General features: G+C 42.4%; 1 protein-coding gene across 5 annotated transcripts in view; it reads left to right on the top strand.

Moving 5' to 3' along the window:
* The window catches only part of DUSP16 (dual specificity phosphatase 16), a 58124-nt gene extending 35616 nt beyond the window's left edge, over positions 1 to 22508 (top strand). For all 5 annotated transcript variants that reach the window (XM_058021952.1, XM_058021949.1, XM_058021951.1 and 2 more), the window contains 5 exons: positions 15 to 153; positions 11289 to 11452; positions 14207 to 14366; positions 15051 to 15174; positions 18908 to 22508. In XM_058021952.1, the coding sequence (XP_057877935.1) occupies positions 15 to 153; positions 11289 to 11452; positions 14207 to 14366; positions 15051 to 15174; positions 18908 to 20024 (1704 nt within the window). In that variant the 3' untranslated portion in view covers positions 20025 to 22508. The remainder of the gene's footprint in view (positions 1 to 14; positions 154 to 11288; positions 11453 to 14206; positions 14367 to 15050; positions 15175 to 18907) is intronic.
* The last annotated feature ends 86 nt before the right edge of the window (positions 22509 to 22594 follow it).

Genomic DNA, 22594 nt, shown 5'->3' with positions numbered 1-22594 from the left:
TCCTTGTGTTTCAGATTGAAATTGATTGCAAGCAGGAAGTGGTGGTGTATGACCAAAGTTCTAAAGATGTGACCTCTCTCTCATCTGACTGTTTTCTTACTGTGCTCCTGGGCAAACTGGAGAAGAACTTCAGCTCTGTGTATCTGCTTTCAGGTAAGACGTAACAAAAGAAACACCTTTCAGGTGACATGTACCAAAAGAAACCTCTGAAACACTTGAATAAAGAGAAAAAAGAAAATGCTGTTGGTATAGCAGACCTGTACGGTTTTGCAAGTGCAGGTATAAACTTCAGTTACAGCAGAGACTTTTCTGTAGTTCTTTTTGCATATAGTGGCACTCAGAATACATGCAGTGCTTAGAAATTGCATCTTACAGGGGATTCATTACACCATTACTCTGTGTAAATGGAAATGGAGCAATGCAGAGGTTTTTAGAGGCATGTGTCTTCTACTTCAGGGTCAAAAAATAGCAAAAAAATGGGCTTCCCTGGTTTTTTAAGTATTGTACATGGTAGGAAGAAAATCTCTTCCTTACTGAATTGGTAATTGCTAAAATAGGAACAAAGGAAATGATCTCCCAGAGTTACAGATATTAGTGTGTGTGACATTTTAAACTTCAGCTCCCTAAGTGGTAGCACTTTATTTAGGTCTTTTCCTTCACCCTCCTTTTTTGTTTTTGTTTTTTATTTTACATCCCAGGTCAAAGCACCTATAGAAATTCAATTCCTTATAACACAGGATTTGCTGCTCTCAGCATGTTCTAGTGCCATTATTTCAGTCATGGAACAGCAGAAACTGTTCACAAGAAGGAGCAAGGAGGGATATGAAGTAGATCCAAGGCTGAAAGGAGGGAATGACAAATTTAAATAGGAAATCCATTGCAGTGAGTGGATCAGTGATCTAATGAGGTGTACACCTTGTGTCTGAGAAATGCTGAAACACAGGCACTGAATAATGGTGAGAGAAAGGAAATAACTCCTGAGAGATGCTTCCTCTTAGCAACAGGGTTTCACTACAGTTTGTAGTGACTTCACATGACAGTGTGAGAGGTTGTGGTACTGAGAGAACTTTTCTCAACTTGTTTTGAAAGTGATTGCAGAGAAAACGAATAATTTCTGCACTTGGACATGAGTTTGGCGCTCATGTGAGCTTTACTTACAGTAAGCCAAGTGGGTTTTGCTTTGGCTAGGGTTGGTGATTTTGTTTTCTTTGCTGTCTAGGTAAGAATTACACCTGTGGGTGGTGGATTACAGCATTAGATTAGGTAACTCTTCTTACATATGAGCTACCAAGAATTTTGTGGTGTGTAGGCACGGTAAATGCTTAATGCAAAAATGCTGAAATAAGTGGGTAATACTTTCTTAAACTGAAAATTGGCATTTGAAAAAGAAACCAGTCTAGAAACCGTATGTCCTCAGAAATCCTTTTCTTGTTCAAATTCCCAACTCTGCTCAGCTGTCCTGAGGGTTTTTTAATAACCTGAAGCAGATTACAGCTCCAGGCAGGAATCAGACTATCCTCAACTTAATTTCCATGACAGAAACACCTCTCTTACAACTGAGAATTAAACCTCATGGCAGGGAGGTGTTGGGGAGGGGCCAAGCACAGGAAAGTATCAAGAACTTCCCTTCCTCACTTGTGTGAGACATGTCTTTGATCTTCTGGCTCATCTGCTGGATCCTGTGAAAGAAGTGCTCAGTCTCCTCTCTCAGACTGGCCTGTGGCTCTCCTAGGAATGCCCAGGACCAGGAAGGGAAGCTGTTCCCAGCTGTTCCCAGCTTCCCAGTGCATCATCTGGCCAATCACCAGTTGCATGTATCATAATGATACTGGGAGAAATGGTTTTCTTTTCATTTCCAGCATGTGGGTGTTTTCTGTTCAAGATGAAAATGTCACCTAAGCCACAAGCAGGATGGTTGTGCACATGAGCTGGGGTGAACTTAGCCACACACAGCTGGTAAGGGTTAGTTTGGGAATCTAATGTGTCAAAATCCTCCTTATAAAAAGCAGGACTTTTACTTTAGCGTGTCAAATGGCAAACATCAGGTTTGAGAATTTCCTCTTGTGTTTGTTTACATAAGAGGAAATTTGTTTCTTTTTTGTATATTTGTTTATAGATTTGTTAAATTTTCTTTATAGCTAGGATGGGGATATTTATGAATGCAGAAACAACTGATGGCTTTAAAACCAGTGGAAGAGGAGGACAAGAAAAAAAGGGAAATATAAGGAAATTATTTACTACTGATCTGTTACAGTTCAGTGTTTATTTCATGTACTTTTTTTACATCTGTTAAAAATCTAGCTACTCAATGCACACTCAAGAAACCTTGTAGGACATGAAGTGAAGGAGAATTGAGTAAATTCAGTCTTGCAGAAAGCTCCTTGGAGTTTATTGATATGTGGCTGTAGGAAACTAGATAAAATATGTTGTCTCAGCAAGCTGATGATGAAATCTAATAAATGTTTATAGCCCATAATGAGGGCAGGGGTCAGTGTACTGTGTAAAAAGAAGAACCTTTGGACTTGAGTTTTCCATATGCCACTAAATCTGGTTTATTTAAAACAGTGACCTTAAATAAACATTTTGGGGTAGGAAAATATTTTTTGTTGGGATGGAATAAGGAGTATTTAACAAATATCTGAAATTCCTGCCTCTGTTCTTGTTGAAACCCCCCATTACTGAGCACTCAGTAAGGTGGTTTTTGATTTAGGCTGTCATAAAGGTGTGCTCTGCCCCGGAGGTTGTTTTTGATTGAAGTAATTATTGTAAAGACCTCAAAGGAACCCTTACCAATTAGTTTAAGATCTTGATATAACCTCATAAAAATACTTATAATTTGGTGAGGAATGTTTTCAGGAATTAAATATTCCACGTGGTACTTAATTTTTAACAGAGCACAGAATACTGATATGTTGGCACCAAGGGCTTAATTCTATTCCCATCATGGCATCTTCTACTCTGACTTAAGTAAGATTTAAACACAGAGATGCCACCTGATTCCTTCTCATAGTTTGAGAATTGGATTTGCAATGTAGTCCTTTTCCTAGTTAGTAGTGTTATGATTTTCCTGCTTGCTCTGCAGAAACATTTAGGAGAGACTAGGAGATTTTTGCTTGAATGATCATAATTAAGGCAGTAAACATCAAGAGTCTTGATTAAATTCTATTCCACTTTGTGAATGGAAGCATTCATATTCTACTTGCCTTAAGTACTTTTTCTCCCCTGCTTTTAATCTGGTTTAGTTCTGCTCATTCAAGCACAGATGTCTTCAGACAGTTACCTTTCAAATGTTTCCTGTGAAGAAGGTGAAGCCCAGCTTTTTATTTTGTGTTGATTTTTTAAAAACTTTTTTTGGTCTGTGTTGAGAACACTTTGCCTAAATGGAAGGCATCCTGAAAGACAGGAAAGAAACCTAAACAAAACCCTTCTATATGTACAAAGTGTCATTAAAAACTGTGATAGCTGAAACACTGTGTGCCTCCCTCTCAAAGCAATGGTTGGTGGGGACTTGCCTTCTAATCTCTTGCTACCCTTCTGCCTATGAAAAATATCAGCAGTAATGGGATGCAGTGGATTCTTCCTAGGAGAAGGAGTAATAAGGAGAAATAAATAAGTTATTGGTTTTTTATTCAATGACAAATGTTGGGGTTATATGCATGGACAGTGAAGGGCATCCTAGGCAGAATGAGTTCAGTGAGATTGGACAAAGGTCCTGGAAACAAAGCAGTGAGTGATTACCCAGGGAGTGTGGCAAAAGGTATATTTTTGCTGAAACTTCCCAATTCCTTGTTTCCCTCAACCTGTCCCTCACTTGACAAAGTGTGTATACCAAATGGAAGACTGGCATGGAAGGTATCAGGAGAAGGAAGCCAGTCAGGAACTCTTCTTCTGTCTTCTTTACCCTGCTGTTCATTTTAGAAATATTTGAAATTGGAAGCCCATTTAAAGAAATCTTTAGTGTAAAAATACTGAAGTATCTCTAGGGTATATTCACATTTAAAGAAACCTTTAGTGTCAAAATACTGAAGTATCTCTAGGGTATATTCACCATTGTGTTGTCTTACTTGCCTAAAGAAAAGCCTAGATAAGGAAAGCCCAGTGCTTTATCTCCAAGGAACCATTCCCTGTGGCAGGGGAGGAGGAAATCTGAAGAATATTCTCTTGTAGGGCTGGTCATTTCCATGTGCTAAAGGGACCAGGGCTGTGACACAGGGCTTTATTCCTAGTTTCTGCAGTCCCCTGTGGCAAGTATGGGTGGTTCAGTGTGGACTGAAAGAAGGCACAAGGTTTGATAAAGTCCTGGCAAACATCCTGACACCTTTTAACATTTGGATTTGGAGCTCTGTAACTTTCATTTATGGCTTACTGATGTTCTGAGTGTTTCCTACATAGAAGTCTTTGTAGAGTACCCCAGCACACCTTAAAATGTTGATGTCACCAATTACATTAATCAGGTTATCTGCAAATTGAAATAAATGTAGTGGGAGTGAGTTGTTAAATATCCTGCCAATATTCTGTTTGGAGGAGGAGAGATTGTAGCACAATGATGCCAGCTTTCCTGGCATTCTGACTGGTTGATTCCATCAGAAGGAAGCCTCTACTGAGAAAAGTAAAAATCTTGCTGAGGGAATGCAGTATTCCCAAGTGGTCCCATAACCCATGGAGTACAGCCAGTGTTGGCAGGGAGGAGGTGAGAGTGAGAGAGGAGCTTAGCTCTGAATCACCCCCTTGAAAAGTTTCCCTCTCCATCAGTTTTTAAGAGAGCCTAGAAAAGCAAGTACTCTTGGCTACAGCCAGGCCTCTGACTATCCTCCCACCCTCTGTACTTAAAATGCAATTTTCAGTGTTCATTTAGTGCCATAATTGTTTTAAGCACTTGAAGAATGGGAGTAGGGTTTATTACTTTCATATGTGTGTCCTGTCTTTTGAGAGAGAGCAAGGTTTGACTAAAGTAGAGCTCACATAACGTTTCTCAAACCCAAGAATAACTTGTTAAGTTTGCTTTTATTTTGGATACCTCTGGATGCCTGTGAAATTTAATTGACTGAAATTATGGTGAAGATTTTTTGGGTTTTTTTCCCCTTAAAGGCAGAAAAGGCGAGTGAGGGGCTCCATTCTGCTCTTTGTACTTACCATGCCACATGGAATATGGCACTTGGGTGGGATGGGAAGCTTGACCCCATTCTCACACATCTTCCCTTCCCTGTTTGCTTAACCTGCCTATTAACCTTGTCTTACCAAAGGCAGAAACCCTCCAGGGCAAAGAACTTCCCCTGCTACTGTGCTTGTAAAACACCGGGAATAACGGGGCACCACTGGAATAAAAACACCCCTGGCTTCCCCAAACTCTGAAACCTTGGATCCTGTGGAAGGAGGGGGGACAGGAATGGGATGGGAGCCCTCCCAACAGGGCTCTCCAGCCTGAGCTTATGTAATGGAAAATGGCACGGGTCCCTGCGGAGCGGGGCTGGAATGCGGCAATTGTAGTGCCTCGTTTAAACAGAGTGGAAACATTGCAGATTCATAAAACTTGTGAGTCAGAAAGTTTACAGCTTTCCTTCCTTAAGGCAAGGGGAAAAATCTATACTGCAGCTTTTAGATAAACATGTTAATGTTCAACAGGAATGTGACTGGGAAAGAGCACCGAGAGCCTCTGAGGCAAAGCAAACTTAAAACTTCAGGGTTTGGATATTTTGTGTTTGCTGTGGTGCTGTTTGATTTATTTTTTTTAGCCTAGGTTTTGGTAATGTTTCCTTACTGCCCTGGCACTAATCAGTATTTACAGTAACAAATTCTAATTGCTATTTAGGAGAGGAAAAGAAAGCCCCCAAAAGCTAAATATGAGTTACTCCACTGCATACCTTTAGTGAATACAGGCATTTGGTGAGGCTTACTTAGAATCATAGGGCCTAAACATTATGTTTTAGAGGTAGCTGCAATTTTTCCTGCTTTTTTATTCTTTATTTCCTTTGAAGGTAAAATTAAATTAAAAGGGAAAAAAAGTATGGCAATATTCCTTTTTAAAAAGGAATAGCAATATAAGATTTATTAGTATGTGGTTATATAAAATTGTGAATAATTAGTGCCCGTAATGAAGAAGAAAATTCTGGGTTTAATGAAGGTGGAATTGTCTGTTAAATCCACAAGCTTCATATTCTCCTTCTTGCAGTGCTGTCTGAGTCCATGCATGTAGTCTTTGGTTTTCTGACTCATCACTTGGGTCTCAGACCTTTTCCACTCCCTGCTTTAAAATAATGGGTTTTGATGCTGAATTAACACTGATGTACTGGCAGACAGGTCTTGTGGGAAAAGGAAGGAAGTAGCTTCTAGTCTGTTTTCAAGAATTCATTGAAGAAAACCAATTTCTCCCTTTGGCTTTTTCAGAACAGTCAGAATCCAAAACAGGGAAGAAAGGAGCAATATCTGATTTAAATGTTACTTCAGAAAAATGCCAGTTTACTCTGTTACCAGTGTGCCTTGTCTGTGGTCTTTTCCAGCAGACTCCATGTGAAAAAAGGACACATCCATTGTCTCTTACATCTCCATCAGGACCACCAGACAGGATCTTTCTGTGCTTCCTGGGTGAGGCACATGGAGCTGCAGGGCCAGCTGGAGCTGCAGGGATGTTGTATTAAACACTTTTTAGACTTTTCTTAGCCTGGAGTTTTAGAGAAGCCAAGCTCTTAGGGGTTGCCATGTTTTCTGTGTCTCTCACCTTATCTCTGAAGCACAGTCAGACCTCTGTTCCTGTCTGCTTTGTCAGTATGCACATGCCTGATTAGCAAGAGCATCTCTGGATGATTAAGGATAAAAATTCTGGTGTCAATATCTCTGCAGACACTTCATGATGAAAAGGAACTTGGCTCTTTCAAGAATTGGCTGTTTCAAGAGTAATGTTATGAGCAACTATAAAGAGATATTAGGATTGCCTCCTGATGATTTTTTTTCCTATATGTTAGAAATACATTTGAGAGATAGGATGGATGTATGAGGGAGCATCTGTGGTCTGTGATGTGAATGAGGAACAATGCTTGCATTTTGAAAAGTGATTTTGTAGTAACTGATGCTTCTATTTAACCTTTTTGCTTTTCCCTGGGCCAAATCAGTACTTAGTATGTTCTCTGTGAATTTGTCTAATTATGGTCACATCTCTGAATGGTTTGATATCCCATTGAAGGAAATATAAAGACCAGGAGGAAGAAGAGAAACCAGTGTAACATGGAATGAACATAAGAACCATCCACCTGTCCTGTCAGGGTGTCATTTAACTGGAAAGGTTTTATTAAGCATTGGGTAAAAACTATGAAATATGATCTGCACTTCACAACTTTTGATTGAACACCTAAGTGTTCAATTCAGACCTTTGGGGCTTAGATGATCCTGCAGAGTGGTTTGCAGAGCTCTGTCTGTGATTGCAGCAGGGCAGCTGGCAGCACTGGAATGCTCCTGCTCTGTTTCCACAGAACACAGAGAAAAGAGCTGCTGTAACTGCTTGTGCTTCCCAGGAGCCATTCCTCTGAATTAATTTGTGATTTGTGTTTAGTGGTAGTTAAACTAATTAATCATAAGGATCTGGATGGATTCCATTCCCTCAGTGAAAGGAAGCTCTTCCCAAATCAAAAATATTTATCATTTGTTGCCTCCTGATCCCATATTCTTTCTCTGCCTCTTCCTGTTTCTAGCAAAGTTAATTGGGAATTCTGTTTATATAAGGACTTAGGCAGTGAATCTATAAGGAGGAATGACTTTTACCACAGAATTCTGCTGAAACTTTTTTCATCCATTCTGGGTTTGGCCCTGTTTTGTTTCCTGAGCTGGCTGAGAAGGGAGCTGACACTTCTGATACCAAGATTCCTTTAGAGATCATACCTTTATGATCCCAGCTGTAGTTAGGGAAGCCTGGATCAAAGGGAAGTCTGTAGTCGCCACTTTGCAGAACCATAGCAACAGGGCAATCAAGTGGTTTACTGGCTCTTGCCAGATTTCTGCTAATGGATGTGGAGGCTTGTAAGCAAGAAACACTTTGCTGTAAGGACTGGGAGGTGTTGGGTTGTCTGCCACACACAAGGGCTGCAAAAGCAGAGAGCTTTTGGCACCTTGACATGGTTTTGTAGAGACATCCTGTTGAATGTCAAGAGAGCTGTTTCAGCTCAGCTTACCACTAAGAATACAGAAAACCTGTGTGGTTCAGAGCTATTGAGGAGAGAGTATTTTGGAGTTATTTGTCAGTCATGTATTTCCAAGGCCCAGTGACATTTATCAAAGAATTCAGTGAAACTCTATTAACCCAGCAGCTCTGTTAATGATGTGTGGATTTTTTGCTTTCCTCCCCCCCACAGTTTCAACATGCTCTTGCAATTGATTTATTATTCACGTGAGGCTGGAGCAGTGCTGGGAGAAAGGGTGTTATTAAAAACTAGCTCCAGAAGAAAAGCGTATTTTCTCTAATTAAAACAAACTGCACAGTGCTGCCAATGTCCCTGTTCCAACTGAGGTAGGTAAGGAGATTTAAAGGAAAAAAATTGCCTTCTTGCAAAGGTCATCCCCAAATTATGGAATGTGAAACAAAACCTGTCCCATTTTTCTTTTAAGGCTCAATTTTCTGTTCTGCATTCCTACCTGTAGACTAAATTAGTTTTCCAAATGTTTATTTTTTGAAAACTGCTTCATTTACAGCAGAAGTGTACAGGTGGTCTGAGTGCTTAAAACACTTTTCTCATAAGAGGCTCCTCATGTAGACTGGTCATAGAGTTCATCTGGGGAGCCACCATCTGTGTTAGAAAACAGAGACTTTTGAAATAAATCCTTTTTCTCTATACATTTTTAGGTGCTGAGGGTTTTTTTAATACATTTCCCTGTGTATTTTAAAAATAAGTATATTTTATAAGTTAGTGCAAGCAAAGAGTGATGAGTACAGTTCTTTTGAACAGAAATGAGTCTCATAATGCCATGACAGCTTAGAGATTGTGCATGTAGATGTTCCAGACCCCTGGTAGTTTGTGGCACTTAAAGAAATTGGTACTTAAGCAGGATGCATATCTGAGTGTGTTTTCTTGGTTTGGGATTTGCTTGCTAGTGGGCTTTTAAAGCAGTTTTTCCATACACATTGACCTAGAAGGGATTTTCATATTGGGAAGTGCCAGAAAGCAAAGCCAGAATCATTCAAAAGCTATTAACCTTTTGGAAACTTGGTCCTGGAGGATGGCAGGGAAGACAGCTTAATATTTGAAACAAATCACTGGGTTTGTGCTTTCTCAACTCAGTTCAGCACAGATACTAACACCAGGTTAAAATATGCTCAGAGGAAAGGAGGGTTCACTTGGTGCACATGTAAAGGCAGGCAGTGTAATGTCAGACTTTGAAGATTTGAGAGTTTTGTGAGTGTAATTCATGTTGTAAAGATCCTGAAGCAACACGTTACTAGGAAAGCATGAGTGGAAAAGACAAAACATGACTTTGAAAGGATGAATGCCATAGAGGAAGTATTGAAGCATCTAATCTTGAATCATTTCAATTGGCCTAGAAAGAGTCCTGGAAAAAAAATAAAATAAAATAGAGTGCTCCTTTTCTTAGGATGACCGAGCATGGGTTCCATCTCCCCAAAATCTCAGGTGTTTTGCACATTAGCTTCCTGCTTAATTTCTTGCCTCAGGTTTGACACAGAAATGAGACCAATCCCTAGGTAGTTGGAAAGACTTTTTTGCTGAACTTTTCCCATGTAGTCTTTTGCAAAGATAGCACAGATGTAAAATCCTTGCTTCTGCAGCTTCTTTGTAAGGAGTTCTCTATTTCCAGCCATGTCAGTGACAAGATCCACAGAGCAGCCAGCAATGCTCCCAGAAAATAAAGGATCAGCAAATGAAACCAAGGCAAATCCTTGATTTCCTCTTCTTCACTATCCTCTCAAATAACTGCTTACATTAAATCTCAGAGGTATACACTGCCTATCAATTCAAGGAATGCTTCCTGTAATAGAAAGGAAAACACTGGGCTATACAGAAGAAAATTTAGCAAGTATGTGAGAGAATTGTTTTGCAAACTCTTCTCATTTGATGGAACAAGCAGGATCTGTGCTCCTGATGCACAGTGCCTTAGCTTGTCTCACAAAATAGTCATTTATTTATTTTATTTGTTCATTCATTTATTTCTTTATTCAGGAGACTGAACAGGAATTAATTCATAAAATGCTTGCTCTAGAATCTGCTTGCTGGCTTTTTTATTAGATAAAATGGGTTGTTACACACTATTGCCTTGGTATTTCAACATTTACTAATGATACAGATTTTAAAAGCTAAAGAATAGGAATAATTCAGGCAATGGTAATGCAAGCCCTGGCAAAACAGTACATTAGCTTATTCCTGAGCAATTTTAATTCACATCTTCAAACTGTAATCATAGTGAACATAGCATTTGGCAGATTGAGCATGTCAGTGCTTCAATTCCTTGATGATAAAAAGGTGCTCCATTCTGAATAGGTTATAATTACTCTTCCTTCAGTTAAAACTCTGCTCATCTGGGAGGAAAGAGCTGGGAATTTTCACTGTGCTTTGTGAGTCTTCCCTCTGCTTCACCTCCCCCACTCGAGATGGAGAAGCCTTGGCTTGGTGTGGTTTTGAAAGATGAAGCTTCTTCCAGTGTCCTGGATGAAATACATTAATTATGGAGCAGCACACAAAATGGTTGCAGTATTTTAATTAGTACTGTAGGATTTTAATTAGTAATGTAGGATTTTAAAAGTAAGCATTACCAAATGCATATTAATGCTTTTACCAAATGGAATAAACATGACGTTTTCTTAACGAACTCTCAGTATAAAGCTGATATGGGAGAAGGAAGTGTCTAGAAAGCACCTTGGTAGGGTGGAGACTAAAAGGTGTGCCAGCTTATGGTGTGGTGGGTGCTGTGCCTGTTTTTCTGAAGAATCATTTCCACATATTAAGAATGGGAAGAAGGATCAAAAACTTCTGAGAAGTGGAGGGAGAGAAATAACTATTCCAGACAGAGTGGGAATACGTCGCCAGGCCTTGGCTGCTGATGTATGGTTCCACAGAAAGATGTGTATTTTTTCTCATATTCTAGGGACTGAAAAACCAAGGAATATTGTGTTTCCCATTTTGTCTGCAGAACCACAAAGCTGACCTAAGGAAAGGCACATGTGCAGCTTCTCTGCCAGGGCTTTCCTGCTGCCCCTCAGTGCCTCCCCATCTCCCATGCTAAATGCTGCTCTCCCAGAACTGGCACGGGCACCAGCATGTTTGTACATTAAATACCTGCTCTTCCTCTCACAGGTGGATTTGCTGAGTTCTCCAGCTCTTTCCCTGGTCTCTGTGAAGGAAAATCCACACTCATCCCTACTTGCATTTCTCAACCCTGCCTACCTGTTTCCAACACTGGCCCAACTAGAATCCTGCCTCATCTCTACCTTGGGTGTCAGCGAGATGTCCTCAACAAGGTGAGCATTCTGGGTGCCACATGGGTCACTGGATGTCCTCAGTGAGATGTCCTCAACAAGGTGGGCATTCTGGGTGCCATGGGGTCACTGGAAGGAGTATCTGATCCCCATGGATCTTCCATCACGGGGCATTGTTACAGCTGTGAAACAGCAGCAGTGGAGGCAGGTAATGCACAAGACATGGAAAGCTGTGGGAGAAGCAGTGATCCACACACCAAGTAATTAATCTGTGGGTCATGTAATATGAAACTTGGGTGTCTCTCTCCTTCATGCTGGGGCAGATGGAATGGTGCATTCCTCAGGAACCTGTCAACCCTACTGTCACATCTGCCATGACAGCAGGTCAAGAGCATTCCTGTCACAGCTCTGACCCGCTTGTTTTGGCAGGTCTTGGAGGTTGACACAATTATATTCGTGGTTACAGCAGGACAAAGGAAGATTGCCTGGTTTTAGTATTTCCTTCAAGTGCTAGGAAAAAAACAGCATTTAAACCCCCTAAGAGTTCTAAGGAAAGTTTGCTCGTTTTGGGTCTCAGTGTGCTACATTTTGGTTATTTTCCTGTGATAGACTGGTGGCATTGCAAGACAGTATTTACTTTTACAGAAAATCTTCCTTGCTCTTTGTGAAAGAGAAGAAAATTGCATTCTAACCTACATAGGAGTGACAGTGTCCTTTCTGAAACTTAGTGTGACAGAAAGCAATCTGTGGTGTGGTTATGGCCCTGAAGGAGCTTCCTACTTACACCTCATGGCTTGTGCCAGCATTTAAATGTATAACTTTCTACCTTCCCACTTGCATAACTATTCTTTTCTTCCAGACCTGGATTTTATTTCCTGAAACAAAATAACATTTTAAGGTGCTATTAATTTTCAGATTAAACAAGTCATAAAATGTAAATAAGCTTACAAAAGAGCATTTACCTTCTTTTCACAGAGTTGTTAGTATTAGGATTTCTGGATCTTCCTCCCATCGTAATTCACTTTTTCCTCTTGGGTGCCTTACAATGAAGGCACTGTTATGGTTATTACACTGGAGCATGTCACAGTGGGAATGATTGATTCTTCAGAACAGAAGGAAGCATAACTTCTTTCTTTAGCCTCAGTCTGAAAGACAAGCACTAATATTTTGGGGTGGTTTTCTTGGCTTGCAGATTTTGGACGTTGGCATCTGCAGCCTTCTTGTTCCATATGAATAATCAATCCTACATCAAAAACCTGGCATAACTGTGATGGCTGGACTGTGCAGCCCATCAATGGTTGTGTTTTAAAAGAAATAATAAGGTTTTTTATTCTTCCCAATTCATCACCCCCCCTTAGCTATGTTCCTAACAAACCTGACCATGGCAGTCCACGCTGCACCATGAGTGTGGGCTATCAGAACTCAACATCACAGGTTAGACTGCTCTGACTGAACAGGACAGAGTTCAGTCAGAGTTCTGGCTCTTGTGCTCAATAAGCATCTCTCTGTTTCTCCTCACTAAAAGATGTCTATGCTTGCAGAAAGAATATGGGGAAAAATCAATCATTTGGCTCTGTGACTTTGTACTCCAGTTGAAATCAGCAGTATAAGAATTCGTTCATGCTGCAGCTCCTATGGATTGACAAACTTTATTATATATCTGCTATGAAAGAAAAAGGATTAAAACCAGATTTTGGGGTTATTTTCTTTTTCTTAATGTTTATTTTGAGATAAGAGTTTCCATAGAAATCTGGCCAGAAGCTCCCCAGTGTTTATGTTCAGTGTAAGTAGTGTCCAAGCCATGTTGCATGTCACTTACTGCCAGATCCTCTCTGAACCAGGGCACTTTGATAAGCATTAGTCCAACATGCTAAAGTGCTTTTCTGTGTCAAGATGCTTCCTTGGAGGAGACTGGATGGCTTGTGGTGGAGCCATCTCTACTTTTCCAGTACTTCTTCCATATGTTTTTGTACTAGGCTGCCCTCTGCATCCCAAACTACTTTGCACAACTCTGAATACCATCCATATGGAGAGATGCAGAAAAGAGGTGCCTCTCTTTTATTTCAGTCATGAAAACTGACTAACTTAAAAGCCCAGTTGACTTTTAAATGTACACTGAGAGTCTTTGCTTGTTCCTGTGACATTTCTGTGAGAGGCAAGAGGCCTAGAGACTAAAAACTGAAATTGTACATCACAGAGCAGGACTCCTACAAAATGCCACTCAGTGCTGTCTGGAAATGGTTTAATTAAAGATCTTAATCTCTTTCCTTGAGGTTTTGAGAGAGTTTTGCACATTCCCTTAGAAACAAGAAACTCCTGGACTTGAGAGGTGACTGCAGGAGGCATCCATTTCATTTCCTATTTCCCACCAAAATCTGTGATGGGGCAATTTCAGTCCCAGATATGTGATCTGGAAAACACATATTCAGGTCAGCAAACTGCATGTGGGAAGTGTTTGTTGTCAGTTTGCACGCTAAGAATTTAAACCAAAGTAGCAAAAAGTTCATTCTCTTGGAAGTGATGCTTCAGAGTAGCAGAAGGTATTCTACCATTACTTCTGTTCTTTGTTAACTTCATTTTTATGGGATTTGCAGGCCATATGTTACTTGGACACACTGGATGTCTCATTAGAGGTTGTTAGAAGAATTCAAAGCTGAGGAGTTCTCTTTTTCCTAGAAGAATGTCCCTTACACAGCTTGAGCAATTCCAACACAAATTTCAGTTTGGTCTTTAGCTTTGTAATGTGCCAAAGGTACCATCTGACTTTTCTAGGCTTAATCTTCCTTTCTTTCCTAGGAGCTGATGCAGCAGAACGACATTGGCTACGTCCTGAATGCCAGCAATACTTGTCCAAAGCCTGATTTTATTCCAGAATCTCATTTCCTCAGAGTGCCTGTGAATGACAGCTTTTGTGAGAAAATTTTGCCTTGGTTGGATAAATCAGTGGATTTTATAGGTGAGTAGAAAATTTTAATTCTCTGTCTCAAATAGTGTTTGGGTTTCTCTGTGTGTCTGCTCTGCTGTTCTGGCTGGAGAAGCCCAGAGCTCTTTCTGGGGAGTGTGAAAATGCCCTCAGGATCTGTGGACATGATCAGCATCACTCCATAAGCACAGGAGCAAAAAGTGGGGAGATTGTGCCACTGCATGTTGCTGCTTTACAGAACAAAGACACTTCAGAGCTGCTGTCAGGCAGCCTCTCAGATGCCTGATGTATGTCTGCAGAGAGTGGGTCAGAAATTTGGACATACAACTTCTGCCTTTACCTTTGGGAAGTGCACTAGCCATGTCTGAACTGGCCAGATTGTTCCATCATGAATGCTGGCTTTTTACTTGCATATAAAATTAGAAACAATCACCTTTCCCAGACATCTAAATAGGGCTGTTTATGTGCACATTAAAATGAGCTATGCTGTGACTGCAGGATATTTCCTGTGTGTAGTCATGCTTTTTCGATACTCAATGCTACTACACAGTGCTAGAGGAAATAAGTGAGTTTTGTTTCAAGCTTCCATGAGATTTGCAATTAGCAGTTCAACTGGAAGCTTTGAATAATTTTCAGAAACACTGCTTTCTTTAAAAACTTTTCATCCTGCTATGATGCTGCTGAGTTTGACAGTTGCCAATTTCTTTCGCCATGTAGAAAAAGCAAAAGCATCCAATGGCCATGTGTTGGTGCACTGTTTAGCTGGGATATCTCGCTCTGCCACAATTGCCATTGCATACATCATGAAAAGAATGGATATGTCCTTGGATGAAGCTTACAGGTAGGGACAAATCTTCCTTTCCTACTAACTCTTGTGCCTGTTGCCTTGTTTTTAGGGTGGATGATAAAAGGTTCTATGACCAAGGGTTGAAGGAGACATTTTACCTGGTAGTTCACTGGCCACATTTGTTTTAAGCATAGGTTTCCTCCAGAAACAAATTAATGGTATTGAATAGATATCACACAGCAAATATTAATTGCCCACTGCAGAATGATCTTTGATCCAAGCAGGCAAATACATGGAATGTAAACTGCCTATTCAAGGTATGTGTCTCGTCCTGCTTCTGGCCAGGACAGGGCTAATTTCTGCAGTAGCCAGGAGAGGCATGGCCAGTACCTGGAGGTTATTCTGTGCCACCTCCTGTCACTGCTGGGAGCAGGGGAAGGGTCCCTTCTGAGGCAGGGTCAGGTACTCTGAGGCTCCCACACGGTGTGAATCATTTGCCTTCTTTCTCACCCCTCTGCCATTACTATGGTGCTGTTACTGTTCATTTTCTAATCCCATCACTGCTTCCAGTAAATTGTTCTTATCTCAGCCCATGTGCCTCCAGCTCTCCTCTCCATCCTGGTGCACAGGAGCAGTGCATGGTCTGGGAGTGTTTTGGTGGGAGCGTCTTTGCTGACCCACAGCTGTTGTGTACAAACACACATGTGTGTAATAGCATCCTGTGAGCCACAGGGACAGCAGAGTGGTCAGGGCTGAGGAGAGAACTGAGGGGATTTGGTATTTAGAGCCACACTTGGGACAAATGCTGGGCTGGATCTGTCTCCTGCAGTTTGCTAGTGCTCACAAAGAGCTGCCTGAAAGTGAAATGCCCAGGAATGGAGAAAGCTTCTTTGTTGCTCTCGAAGTCAGTCAAAAACTGTGTGGGAAAGCATTTTGAAGTATCACTTCATTTGGTAGTGTTTGTGGAGACCCCCTTCCCTTTCCTCCTTTACAGATATCATTTTATATCTACTGGGATTGTGAACACTTTCCTACCCACCAGGTAGGAAAGTGTTACTTCTTACTTTTTTTACTTTAACCAACTGCTTTGTTGTGTTGTACAGAAAATGATGATTTGCTTTTTGATGGCTCCCTGGCACAGCTAGGGCATCACTGTAAGGAGTTATGCAGAACCAGTTTGAGTAACTGCCCTGGAGCAGGGGCAGAGGAGCCCCTTTGGAATCATCTGTGTGTGATTCCAAACCACCATCCCTAAAACAGGGATATGAGGAGAGAGAGATGAGCACTGGGTATTGCCATGTGGAGCGTGATTTCCACAGAAACTTTTCTTTTAAGCTGTTGAATGTTGAAAAAACTGCATGTAAGAGGTGCCTGAGCTGCAGCTCTCTCCTGCTGTGTTGGGACACTTCCCACGTTTCCTTACTGGAGCCTGCTGGTGGCTTGGTGTTGTGCAGGAATTCCAACAGGGAACAGGTTTGGTTAAGAAGTTAAAGCTCAGTTTTTCAGGTACAGATAACAACATGAATTACAGTCAGTGTGGACAGATACTGTGCAAGGTGTGAGCTCAGTGAAAAACCTGCCTGGTCTCAGGCTGTAGTGGCTGAGGGCAGAGCTGTAGAGAACCAAACACTGCTAAAATGCACACACCTCAAGGAACTGCTTCAGGGAGCTTCGAAATTCCTCCAGGAAATCTCTGCATTAAATTCTAATTTGTATCTTAATCAAAAGCATGAACAGAGTGTGAAGGATTAATCCCACTAAGTCTTTTTCTCTTAGCAGTGAGCAACTGCTGTGAAATTTAGATTATATTCTGTCATATTTCCTTTGATATGGCTCAGGGAGAATCATCTGCAGAACATTTCACTCATTGGTTTGGGATCTCTTGTTGGCCAAGCTTAAAAGAAAAATACTTTTCTTTGAATTAGTGGAAGTCATTAGATAAAATGTTTGTCTGACATTATTACAAAGATAAAAAGGTGATACTATTACATTAAGCCAAAGTCAAAGAAATAAACTTTTAAAATCTTTTGTATAATGGACTATTTAACAGAAATAAACATAAGAATTTAAAATTATACATGTTTTCCAATTGGAAAAAATAATGCATATTTTGAGATGAAAAAGCTTGAAAAATCTGTAAAACTTGTCAGGGGATCCAGCATGCTTTCTCTACTATTTTCATTTTTTAAAATTCTAGGTTTAAATCTGGGACTGCCCAGTATTTTGGATAGAGAGGAGAAAGTGGAAAGAACAGGGTTGGGGAGGCTACCAGGCCACAAGCAAGAAAGACCTTCCTTTAATAACTAACCCAAGTACAACAGTTTTGACTGGAAAAAAATGAACAAAGACTATGAATTCTTGGGCAAATTGCTAAAAACTTTCACATCAAATGCTAAGAGGACAAACTACAGAGTTTCTCCTGAGGAGACTCACTAGATTTCTCCATTTGCCAGTGTTACACTTCTGGGTGGAAGTTTCCACTATCAGCTCATGCAATCTGATATTCCAGGTCATAGTGTCAGCTTGACTACTCCTAGGATTGTTTGTTCTCTGGCAAATAGTAATAAAAAATGCAAGTTTTGACTTTGTTCATGTGCTAGCATGTACTGACATACACAAGTACACCTTTCCATTTTTCTCACTCTGCTTTTAATGACTGCACACTCATCTTCTGTACACTTCCTCAGACAGGTTTCATTTTTAATAGTATTTAATTTTCCCAGTGGCACATTATATGTGTGTTTGTACTAGATTTAGTTCCTCAAGGTTTCTTTCCTTGTTAATTCTCTTGTCATCTGGTTAAGCATAGTTCCAGGAATGTTTCTTAAAAAAAAAAAAAAAAAAAAAACAAAGCCAAAACTGGAGGAGGAGGGATTTGGGCACCTCTGTTGTGCAGCCTGTTAAAAGCAAAGTCCTTATTTATCTGCATTGCAAATCAGACAGGTAGGAAAGAAGAGATGTGAAAAATGAAACTACAGAGATGTGAAAAATGTGTATTTTATGATTGGCTTTTTGCAAATATTAAAATGAATATTATATGTGTTGTGCTAGAAAGTAATGCTGTATTAATTCTCTTAAGTAGTGTGTTAAACATAGTTTTAGGTTATAAAAAATGTTAAAATAGAAACTATGCTATGTAGGACACTTTTTTTAAAGAAAGGACTTGCAGCGAGATAGCAGCCACAGGACACCTGAGTATTTCAGAGAAAAAGAATTTATTGCCCTCTTTTCAGAAGAAACAAATTTCTTCCCACCTTGAAGGCGCTGTCAGGATTCAGAGGAAGTTGTTGTTGATGACCAGACAATCCTGTGTTTGAATGGAATTTATGCATCATGTATGAGATGTATGAATATGCAACAGGCTGTTGTTTTTAAGGGTTAATCCTCTGTTAACGGGTGTCCTTTTTCAGGCTTGTGCTGACCAGAAAAAGGTACCCAGGCATCTGCAACTCTTTGTCTCTATTGTCTCATATTGTCCTAATTCAATTTGTCCAAATTGTTATTACTCTAATTGTATCACTATTTTTATAACCATTTTATTACTATTAACATTCAAAATTTTAAAAACAAGTGATTGGCGTTTTTCACAGAGACAATTTAGAGCATGCAGCAAGCATCATTTTGCTTTAAACTGCCTTTTTTAAACTCCATCCTCAAGTCACTTATGCTTGACTGAACCCTAGTCCAAGTCAAGAATAGGCTGTAGACATTCACAACATTGAGTGCAGGGTTATCTGAGCAACAGGTTCTTGAATTAATTTTCTCTTTGTTTGTCCCCTCTTACCAGATTTGTGAAAGAAAAGAGGCCAACCATTTCTCCCAACTTCAACTTCCTGGGCCAGCTTTTGGACTTCGAGAAGAAGCTCAAGAACCAGAGCGGCCAGCCGGGCCCCATCAGCAGCAAGCTGAAGCTGCTGCACTTGGAGAAGAGCAGCGAGCAGGTGCTGGAGGGCGGCCAGAGCAGCCTCTGCCTCTCGGCCGCCTCGGAGCTGCTGGAGCCCAAGCCCACGGACACCCGCGGGCACCCGGCGCCGCTGGAGGACGGCCCGCTGGTGCAGGGCATCAACGGGCTGCACGTCTCCCTGGACAAGGTGGAGGACAGCAACCGCCTGAAGCGCTCCTTCTCCTTGGATATCAAATCCGTGTCCTACTCGGCGAGCAGCAGCTGCGTCACCGCATCGGTGCAGGGCTTCGCCTCCTCCGAGGACACGCTGGAGTACTACAAACACGCGGCTGCCCTGGAGGGGAGCGGCAAGCTGTGCCAGTTCTCCCCGGTGCAGGAGGTGGCGGAGCAGAGCCCCGAGAGCAGCCCCGACCAGGAGGAGGCGGCGCGGCCGCAGGAGGCCCCGGGCCCGTGGCCGCTGGACAGCGCGGCCTCCCGGCCCCACGCGGGCCGGCCCCTGCTGTACCCCCTGCACCGCAGCGGCAGCGTGGAGGACACCTACAGAACGAACTTCGTGTTCGGCCTCTCCACCAGCCAGCAGCACCTGGCCAAGTCCGCCGCGGGGCTGGGCCTCAAGGGCTGGCACTCGGACATCCTGGCCCCGCAGCCCTCGTCCCTCACCAACAGCTGGTATTTCGCCGCCGAGTCCTCCTCGCATTTCTACTCGGCCTCGGCGGTGTTCGGGGGCGGCGGCGCCTTCCCCGCCTACAGCTGCAGCCAGCTGCCCTCGGGCTGCGAGCAGCCCAGCGCCGTGCGCCGCCGGGCCCGCCAGGCCGACCGCGGCGACTCCCGGCGCAGCTGGCACGAGGAGAGCTCCTTCGAGAAGCAGTTCAAGCGCAGGAGCTGCCAGATGGAGTTCGGGGAGAGCATCCTGGCGGACAACAGGTCCAGAGAGGAACTGGGCAAAGTGGGCAGTCAGTCCAGCTTTTCAGGCAGCATGGAAATCATTGAAGTGTCCTGAGGGGCGGAGGCTCCTGTGACTGTGGCAGAGCTGCTCCCCCGGCGTGTGAGAGAGGTCCCTGTAAATCTGAAACTTTGGGTAAACAGGTGCGGGGAGGGAAGAACCGGAGGCTTTGCTGGGAGCCAGGGAAAGGGTGGTACTGCACGGAGACCAAGGTTGCTGCTGGGCTTTTCTCCTCTCCTCTCCGGGAGAAGGGCAGAACATTTCACAGACCTTTCCCTGGCAGAGGAAGCAATTCTGTGCAACGGATTGCTCATCCTTTCAGTGGCTTTTAACAAGGAAGCTCTCCTGGTATCAAACCCTTTCTCTGCTCCCACTAAACCACGCTCCTACCTGTCAGAACTAGTTGTGTTCTTCCCTCCCCGTGCCCCACGTCCTCACCAGTGCACCTTAGCCCTGACACTGAGCCAACCTCTGGAGGGAGACCTTTTTCCTAAAAGAAAAGGAGACTGGGAGCGATTCCAAAGGCCATAGGGACCGGTTACAGCAAGGCTGGTCTGAACACACCGTTCAGACAAATGTAAATACTGGTGTAACTATTGTTCTAATGAATAGGCTTTAGGTGATTCGCTAGAGAGCTGCTTCAGAGAAAAAAAAAAACCCCAGTACCTCAAAAATACATAAAATAAACTAGGGCTTTATGGCTGCCACATGCTGGTAATGAGTTCATAAACAATGTGAACAAGTAATGACTGGCCACGTTTAATTTTTTTTTTAAAGCTGTCCACGCACAAGTGTTTCAGTTGGCTCAGCAGCAATTAATCTTAAAAGATGAATGAACCATACTTAGGACTGTTCCCCCCAGTCTTTTGATAAAGTATTTGTATTTTTGATACTAAACTGGCTTCTGGGAGAGGGGTAGCTGCTTTGGCTTCTAAGGTATAGTAAAGTGGTTGGTATTTTGCGCTAAATGCAAGAGAAGTGGCTGGTATGAGTGGCCACAACACACTTTTCTTGCCCATTAACAATTCAGTTGCTGAAAAACAATTCAAAAGTTTGGGGTTTTTTTAAGGTAAAAATGAGCTGTGGTGGGTTTTGTCCTTAACTGAGCAGTTCCAGGGTGGAACTGCAGATGCTCAAGGCTCTGCCACATCCTTCCCCCTCTGCACCCAGGGCAGACACCTCCATCTCGAGGATGGAGGTTTCACATGAGACGAGGCACAGCCCTTCTCATGTTTTTAACAGTGACCCAGCTGCTTCCCTTCTCACCTTGGCTGCTGCTCACCTTGGGCTCCTTGTGCACATTGCCATGAGGTTTATGGTCAGTTCAGCGAGGGATGGTACCGAGTCACTGTGTAAAGCTGCATCCTTCTTGCCCCCAGGGCCTTCCCAGCACCCTCAGAACACCTTGAGGAGAGGCTGTATTCTTTTGTCCCATTTCAGTGCAGGCAGCTGAAAACTGTAGTAACAAATAATTAACCCTGGCCAACAGCTTTAAAAAAAAATTGTCAGCAGCAAACTGAAGCCCTAATTCAAGTCAGCAGCTTGGGCTATGTTTGGGGTTTTTTTACTGTAAGTTTAGCTAGTTTGTGACTCAAATCTCAGGTTTTACTATATTGAAAAGTGGAGAAGATTTTTGTCATTGTTTTGTTTTGTGGCTAGGATGTGACTTTAATTTCCTACAATGGACTGTTGAAAATAGCACTGAAAGCTACAGCATTGATTAACTTGATCCTAAAAAGTGCAAAAGGCACAGAAAGAGGAGGCGCCAGGAGTCCCTGAGCCCAGAGGACTCTGCTCAGCTCTTTGTGCTGTGTGTGCAAGAGGCTGGGCAAGGGAGAGGCTCACAGCAGCCTGGCCACTGTGTCAGGTGCTGGCTGCTCACTGAACGTGCTGCCACTTGTCTCTGTTTACATCTGCAGTGGAAGTGATGACATCACAGCTATTTTCAGCTGTGTGAGTGTTTGCCTGTGTTAACAGCTGAGCAGGGCTCAGGAAAAGCGGGTGGCTTTGATTTAAACCAGTTAATGGGAGTGAACACCTATCAATCCCTAGGGACAGAAACTGATTCTTCCTCCTCTGTGCTTCCTCAGACATGTGTGTGCTCCCCTTCTTTGTGTGTTTGGGGTTGGTTTGGTTGATTGCCTTTTGAAGAACTGAAATCTGGTCTGGTGGCTCCTCGTGATTCCCAGTGTGTTCTGGATGAATCCAAGGTGTAGGGCAGGTTCCCATGGGAGGAAACCTTAACCCCATGTCCTGCACAGGGTGGTGCCCTGGCTCATATCTGAACTAGAGTCCTGTCCCTGAACAATACTGGAAATGGTTTGCAGAAGGCTGAAAAGCAAAGTGGAGGATGTGAGAGGGAAAAATGTGTACATATTCACAATGAATATAATGTATGGCATTTGGTGTGTGGCATACCTGGCATGTTTGGTGTATGGCAAGCTGGTGAAATGGTTCAGAGAGATGTGAGTTTCTCATCTTGTTGTGTCATGAGCATTACATGTATGTTATGATGAAATAAAATCAGAAATGGTACCTGTTTATACAGAAGGCTGGGAAAGGAGTTGTGGAGTGTTTCACCTGCAGCAGGACCAGGAGGAGCCTTGTCCTTTATGGGACACCCCCTT

Source organism: Melospiza georgiana, chromosome 4 (assembly GCF_028018845.1).
Source record: "Melospiza georgiana isolate bMelGeo1 chromosome 4, bMelGeo1.pri, whole genome shotgun sequence".
Classification (NCBI taxonomy): domain Eukaryota; kingdom Metazoa; phylum Chordata; class Aves; order Passeriformes; family Passerellidae; genus Melospiza; species Melospiza georgiana.
The sequence above is the reverse complement of the archived record's forward strand: the minus strand, read 5'-3'. Positions and strand labels throughout refer to the sequence as shown.